This window comes from Wasmannia auropunctata, unplaced genomic scaffold (assembly GCF_000956235.1).
Source record: "Wasmannia auropunctata unplaced genomic scaffold, wasmannia.A_1.0 LD334188.1, whole genome shotgun sequence".
NCBI classification, from domain to species: domain Eukaryota; kingdom Metazoa; phylum Arthropoda; class Insecta; order Hymenoptera; family Formicidae; genus Wasmannia; species Wasmannia auropunctata.
In genome coordinates, this window is record NW_012028702.1 from 1 (window position 1) to 7,512 (window position 7,512).

The 7,512-nt window shown below is 45.3% G+C and overlaps 2 protein-coding genes across 9 annotated transcripts in view; one reads left to right on the top strand and one right to left on the bottom strand.

Annotated features, from left to right (window-relative positions):
• The first annotated feature begins 719 nt into the window (after positions 1-719).
• Positions 720-7,512, top strand: part of LOC105459432 — a 9,335-nt gene continuing 2,542 nt past the window's right edge. The window contains exon 1 of one of the 7 annotated variants that reach the window (XM_011705446.1): positions 720-1,269. The gene's annotated coding sequence lies outside the window, so the exon portion shown is untranslated. The other 6 variants (XM_011705449.1, XM_011705450.1, XM_011705447.1 and 3 more) reach the window with 6 other exon arrangements.
• Positions 1,276-4,243, bottom strand: LOC105459434. 2 transcript variants are annotated; one of them, XR_975681.1, is made up of 2 exons: positions 3,765-4,243; positions 1,276-2,005 (listed from the first exon to the last, which is right to left on the bottom strand). XR_975681.1 is itself a non-coding variant. In XM_011705452.1 (2 exons), the coding sequence occupies exons 1-2, from the start codon at positions 3,760-3,762 to the stop codon at positions 1,656-1,658; spliced, it is 381 nt and encodes a 126-aa protein (XP_011703754.1). In that variant the 5' UTR covers positions 3,763-4,243; the 3' UTR covers positions 1,276-1,655. The 2 variants fall into 2 exon arrangements, 1 of the variants encoding a protein (XP_011703754.1); XM_011705452.1 differs by having other exon boundaries at positions 3,732-4,243.

Sequence of the window (7,512 nt, forward strand, 5' to 3'; positions counted from 1 at the left end):
GTGCACTACAATAAATTTTACTGCGAAATCTTATTGTAGTGCACAGTAAAATTTGCCTAAATACTATATTGTTCCATAATTAACATGATTTGCAGGGTAAATTAAAAAAAAAATTCTCTCCGTGTACCGAGACAAGGTCAAATCATTATGAAACAGGATGTTTCATATTTTATTCCAACACAGTCCGATATAAAATGTGATACATCTCTTGTATTTACTTTGCAATGACCTTATTTCGATATTTTTATCAAAATAATAATAATCGCGCCTAACAGCGCTACAACATCGGCGTGAAGAAGATTGCAAAAATTTATATGCGATGCGTGATATTAACGTATTGTTGTATCGATCACGCGATCGGCGTACGACTGCGTTTCAAAATCTGCTTATCAAAGCTGATTCGCGTACCGAGCGAAAAAGCAGCCGTCATCAATTACACGTTAAAGGAATTTAAAGGCCTTTAACCTCTCCTCGCAGGTTCGCCTCGTTAATTTTTTTCCCACCGCGCGAGCGCGATCGCGCTTTCGTTAAATTTCATATATTTGAAGCATTAAGCATATTAATGTTGTACTACGCTTAAGCATTCACGCTTAAATATATATAAATGAATAAAGACTTCGTATACCCGCGTGAATTACGACACGTTCTAAAATTGAAGCATGCAGCGCAAAAACATATTACGTAACGGTTCACTCTCGGGTACAACGTCTCATATCCGCTGTCGCGAAGACGAAGACGACGACTTTTCATTCAGTCTTTTGATCCTCAAAGGAAGAACCCGTCGAAATCGTTGCGCGACAACGCCTTATTTACATAAACCTTAATCGCAAGCATGCAAACTCGACAGTGTCCGCGCGCGCATGTGTGTAAGTGTGCGTGTGTGTGTGTGTGTGTGCGTGCGAAAAATAAGGAAAAAAAAAAGAAAAAGCAATCTTTGTACTATCAGTTCTTTCTAAATGTGTCTCGCGATAACCGTGCCTCGCGATAAGGTCACATTTGCGACGGCGATCGAAAAACGCGTGACACGGGAGCGTCCGACGATCCACGCAGCGCGCATGAATTAACAGCTATATAAGCCTCATACGATTTATCTGAAGCGCGCAAACCTTCCTGATAACGGTCTCTCAAGAAGTCTCCGTGCGCGGGCGCGCGTCGACGGACATCCGCGCGAGCTCGAAGAAACCCGGAATGCGGCGATCGCGATTTAATTAGAGCCGCGCTTTGAATATTCAAAGCGTGTATACATTGTCAGCGCGCTTGCCGGCAGAGGTGAGAAAGGTTACGGGGCAGTTTTAACGTTACGGGAATCGAAGAGAAGATATATATGTGTATTGCATTATTACACGTCGCCGTCACGTTCCCTCTCTCGCAAGTACCCCGCGTAAGGACTCGCAAGGTCTCTCGCAGGTACAGCGGCGCGACGCAGTTTTCCGCCTCTCATCCTTCGTTCTCTCGACAATCGTTCGCGACGGACTTTGCGCCCCCCTCGAGCGCGCGATAGCCAAAAGTTCCCATCATCATCCGCAGAGGGAGATGAGAGGGGGAGGAATATCTGAATCGGATCAGATCTGCTTTCGCTCGCCAATGACGGGGGTTTATACTGATCACCAGGACGGGGGGGAGGGGGGAGGTGAGGAAAAAAAAAGAAACAAAAATCACCTGAGGCGCTTACGGCGCTCGACCAGTCCCACGGCATGATTGAGCTGATGCATCTGCAAATTGCCATTACCGCCCCTCTCGCTCGGGAAGCTATCCTCGATCTCCTGCACCTCGCTAGGATCGACAGGATCGGGCTCATGCTCGTGCTCGTGCTCGTGCTCGTGCTCGTGCTCGGGCTCCCCGACGACAAAGCTCACCGGCGCCTCCGACATCTCTCTGCACGCGCGTACGGACGATAGTCCCGGGATAGAATTGGTATCGACACGGTGGTGGACAGTCTCCTTACTGGATTCCTCCGCCGAACCGGAGGAGGAAGAAGACGTTAGCTCCGCGCGCTCGGTATTACCTTCAAAAACACACATTCGCGGGTGTACATCGCCCGATCGGGGGGTGGGGATGGAGCGTTTCGAAAGGAGAGAGAGAAAGAGAGGAGAATCTGCTCGAAGAGAGCGTTGCGATGCGTTCGGACCACGGCGATTTCCCGCGGAAGGATCGACGCTAAGGGCAGAAGAGCCTTGTCTACTCGCCCGAAGGTGGTCCCACCGGGAGGAGGATCGCGCGGAATCGTGGAGACGGGCGGACAGCGCGAGGGAATCACTATCCCTTTCGCGCGTGACAAAAAGAGGAGGGAGAGGGAAGAAGAGAGAAGAAAGGTGCTGCACGTGCACCGTGACTATCGCACGTGATGGCCCGTTGTCAATTCAAGAAGAGACACACACACACAGGTGCGTATAGACACGGTCCCTGGCGAAAATAAAAATAGAGCGTAGGTCGCAGAAGTAGGTGGGCAGAAGCGTGAACAAAACTTTCAGGAAGCGTAAACTGGAGCAGCGTTTTTTTTTTTTACAACACTTTGACTACCAATTATAAGCTGATTTTGGCATTAAACTTAATAAATCTAGTTCATTATAATACCTTATTCTACTTCATTAATTATTGTTTTTTTTCATGCATACGATTTATATTGTTCCTTTAACGTTTTAACTAAATTTAAATACTTCTGACGCTGACAATGAAATAATTCAGTGTATCAAGATAACAGAATGCATTTTGCTAATTGTAAGACCAAAGGGAATTTCTTATCATGATTAGAATGTGTTTTATAGAACATTTGATAGGCTTGACTGTTAAAAATTTAGTTAATATTTTCGATGGATTTATGAAACTTTTAGTTATAATCAATAAACGTTTTTTTTCACTAAAAAATTATGCCAGCCTAACTAAGTAAATTTATAGTATCATTATAAAGAAATTTCTGTTAAATAGATTTATCTGTTATTATTCTGTTAAATAGAACAAGAAAGAATTAATACTTTGGTAATACTGCTGCACAGATTTTTGTAATCCTCTAGCGCCATCTATTCTTTATCTATTTTTTATCATGTAGTTTTTATATTATGTAATTTTAAATAAAATTTTTACATTAAAATAAATTTTCCAATAAAATATGTTTTTTAATGTTTTTTAGTAAAAATCTTGGGCAAAGTTTTTCAAAGAAATCACAATGCATGTAAAATTAATGCAGTGCTTTTGGTTGATATATAAATGATAATAAATAATGTTAAAAATGTTAAATTAACATTTTAAATTGATATGACGCGTTGAATTCACACAAGTGTATCCAATTATCAGTCAAAATGTTAATGGTGTATAAATTTCTAGAAGAATCGTTTATTTTCCAATATAGAACTGGTTGAATCTAGATTTCCAATTTATGCAACCAGATTTTTTTTAACAGTAATAAAATCATTCTTGATCGGGTAAATAAATCCATCATTCATAAACGAATGACGGGACCTTTGCGAATTATTATTATTATTTTTTTTTAAATAATCGTCACCCAAGTATGAATGACATGGCAGTGTCAAAGTGTCAAAAAAAAGGTAAAACGTTACCTCCCTTACGTTTCGCCGATTCCGATTTACGCTTCCCGGTAGTTTCGTTCACACCGTCACTTTCCTCTCGCACTCACACTCTTACTGTATACAACTTACGCTGCTCCACTTCCGCCAGGGGTGCGCACGTGGATTTTTTCTTGCGTTATACGATATGTGAATTGCGGGGGAAAGTACCGTACAGGAAGTCCAGAAGGCGGCCTAGCATACCCGTAGTTTATGTTCTCCACTTCTCTTGGTACCTCCCTCTTCCCCTAGCGAGCGGCATGTAAATTCGAAAAGGCGAGCCGGCGAATCGCGTTGAAGAGGGTATACGCGGTCGAAGGGATACTGAAGAGGATGACGACGACGACGACAACGACGGCGGCAGCGGCGGCGGCGACTCGCACGCGCTGCACTGACTCGCCGGGAGCTGCTCCGAGCGAGCTGGAAAACCAAGTCGCGACACCGTTTCGCGATATAATACGCGCGGGGCGATTCACGTGTCCCGCACACGAGCCGAACACGACTGAAGCTCGTCCGCCCGGGGTTCAAGGGTCGTCCGGCGGTTAACGTCGAGCCGCGGTCATCATGCGGCAATCACGCCGATCGTACGATTCACGCGCGCGAGCGAATCCTCTTTCGCGGCCGAAACTCGTCGCGCGCGGCCTTGGGTACTCCTCAACCCTCTCGTTTCACCGATCAGCTCTCTCTCTCTCTCGCTCGCTCGGCACCGTTCGATTTCTCACGCGACTTCCTTCCCTTTCTCTTCCTCAACTTCGCCAATTTCCCAGTCTTCGGTTAGCCTCCAGTCGCATCGATCACTCTCTCGCTCGTCACGTCATACTTTTTTTTACGTTTTGTTTTTTTATTCGTAAACGAGCAACAGGCGAATTCGCGGAATCTCACGGCGCTCCTTTCATTTTACACGCGCGACAGTCGCGAGGTGCGAGGATCACACTGCGATCAGCTCGAGGCGCCGTCTTACTGTTTACAGTTTACATCGCCGCCAAGGACCGCGATTCGCCGCGTAGATGCGCTCGCTCGCTCGCGGCGAGATGTGTGCTAAAGTTAAAGTGTATTTGCGAACGGAGCGCAAATTCCATCGGCGATCTTATCTTGTGGATCTCTTCTCCTTCCTCCCCTCTGTGCGTGTTATTTAATAGCACCCGAGTCCCAAATAAAGGGGTTCGACACGGATGTAGAATCGATTTTCGCGGACGAACGATTTGCCTGTGTAACGGAAGTGAAATGAAAATCGAAGCGAACGATAGAGATGCGAGCGCGTAAAAACTTTTCATATAGATACGAGGACTGGAAACCTGCAGAAAGTCCTCGGGACTCGCTCTCGCGGCGAGAAGAAACTCCCGCGTGAGAGAGAACCCACGACGTTCACCGCGACGTTTCGTCAACGGGTTTATACAACGCGGTCAGTTTTGCCATTCGACTGGTACACTCGTGGTGAGATTGCGACACTTTTTTTCCGTAAATTTACGAACGCGTAAACTTACAAACATGTAATACATATATAATAAATATGATAATGTACCAAATATATTGACGATAATCAAATTACATTATTTATTCAATATTATTTGAGTAATATTATCCAGGGTGGGTGTTCAAATTTTGTAAAAGAATTCCCTGAAAATTCCCGGATTTTGCAGGAATTTTATTCAAAATTCCAGGTATAAGATTAGAAAATTTCTCAATACAGCTTTAAAATAAATTAGGCACTGAGAGTTTAACTTCTAATATAACGTATATAAAACTTGATGCGTGAAACAATTTGATCTTCTCATATGTACAATAGTTACATGTCCATACAAAATTTTTCGAACGTAACCGAAAGATTTTTTATGGAGATGTAACTACGTATGTGAAGATTAAATTGTTTCACGTACCAAGTTCTGCGTTATTAAACTCTTAATGCTCGATTTATTATTTTCGGATTATCGTTTCCTAGATTGAAGAGTCTTTTATATAGTATATGTCGATTTTAAAATAAATTAATTTTCAATATCAGGGGCCTTTCGATATGGCGATAACGCCACGCGTTTACTTTCTAAAGAATTTAAAGGGATAAGATTAAATTTTAAAAATTCAAAAAATTTCCCTGAGTACCAGTAAAATTCCATGAGAATCCATGATTTTCAAGGACAAAAATGAAATTCCCTGAGAATTCCAGGTTTTCCCGATATATAATACCGATATATATATAACCCTGTTATCAAAAATGGTAAAACCACGCGTATGCGTAAACTCAAACTCACTGGAATAAAAAAAGTGTCGCAACTTCATCGTCCGCGAGTGTGTACGCTTCATTTTACGTGTATCGCAGAGAAGAAACGGGAGCGGGCGCAGCGGAGATCGAGCGGCTTGACATTCGTACATGTACCGCGGTGTACTCGATGTCTCGGCCCTTCCTCCCTCCGTCCCTTTCCCACCTAACGGAAGAGGAGAACTTATAATCAAATTACATATATTATTTATTCAATATTATTTGAGTAATATTATCCAGGTATTCAAATTTTGTAAAAGAATTCCCTGAAAATTCCCGGATTTTCAGGGAGTTCTTTTACAAAATTTATAATATATTATTTCAGTAGAACTTTCGACCGTCGCATTTCAAATCGCGTGGTCCTCGCGTGGTCTACAGATTTCCACCCGAGATTGTCGAAATATTAACGATGGGGCCGACGGCGATTGGCCGAGCCGAGTGTCAGGCGACGCACGGGCGACGCCGATTGGCCGCGCGCGCGCGTGGTATGACTGCCGCGCGGCGCGGAACATCCGCGACTTCCCCCTCGGGCCGCCGCCGCCCGCCTCATTCTCTCTCTCTCTTTCGCCGCGCGCTCGATCGACGCGCGCGCGAGGCCACGCCGAGACTCTATGTTGACGTTTTCGAGAGCCGTCGCGTGTCAACGCTCGCCCGCGATCGGATCCCCGAGCGGATTCCGGACGCGCCTCGGAAGAGAGAGAGAAACAATTCCGTGTCGCGCTCGTGCGCGCAAGAAAATTAAAAAAGAGTTAGAGAGAAAAATACACGATCAAACCGATCATGTTTCGACTCACCGGTGACGGATCTTGCGCGCCGCCGGAGCGAGCCGCTGCTTCTCCTGGAGGTTAGATTCGTCTACTCGTTCCCGTTCTGTCATTCGAGACGAGTCGACGGATTCCACGGAGGGAGGGGAGGAGAGAGAGAGGAGGAGATCAAAATTCCGGTGGGACTCGTCGCACCGTCCACGGTGCTCTCCGGCCTCTCCGTTTCGATACTTCACCTGACGGCGTGCACGGCCGGGATCGGTCGCGGCGTATCGCCTCGCGAAAAGCCGAGTCACCGTCGCCGCGCGTGACCATTTATGTGTAATTATTTTTTCCCTTCCGCGCGCGGACGACTAACCGCTACTCTGGACCGCGCGTTGCGAGGTGTAAAAAAAAAAGGGGAGACAAGTCACGTCGACATGCCACACCGTGCTTAGCCTGCAGCCAATGCTAGGCTAGGCTGCTGTCATCGCGCGCGCGCTCGTCCTTACCGGTCGGAATCGTGCGCGGTGCGAACACTGCGAACTGCGAATCGACGCAACGCAAATGCGCCGCGCGGCACAGGCGCGCGCCGTCTGCGCAGGGTCGGGATTTTAAGTGTGTATACACATACCATGGACCTATATATTCCTACGTCAATGGTATACATACGTATTACATCGCTCTGTCCACTAGCATATTCGGTGGGCAAATGTCTAACGGGCGCTGTATATAATTTCTCGCATTTACATCCATCAGACACCTGTGAGTTTAACCCTTACTTGCCACACTTCTGTGGCGTGACGTGCTTGACACACTGGGGTGGATTGCACCCCAGTTATAACAAATTGTTATAACAAATAATCTATTAAATATTTTAACTTCAAAATTTTTTTTATAGCTTCTCAAGAACTTACTTTTTAAAGTTATATGAGTGATATGGACAAAAAATAAA

What these genes read in the sequence shown, in the direction of transcription:
- LOC105459434 (XM_011705452.1), bottom strand. Translation starts at nt 3,762, where the DNA reads ATGCTAGGCCGCCTTCTGGACTTCCTGTACG. An exon ending in CCTTCTGGACTTCCTGTACG is followed by an intron (nt 2,006 to 3,731) that starts GTACTTTCCCCC and finishes GTGTTTTTGAAG; the next exon opens with GTAATACCGAGCGCGCGGAG.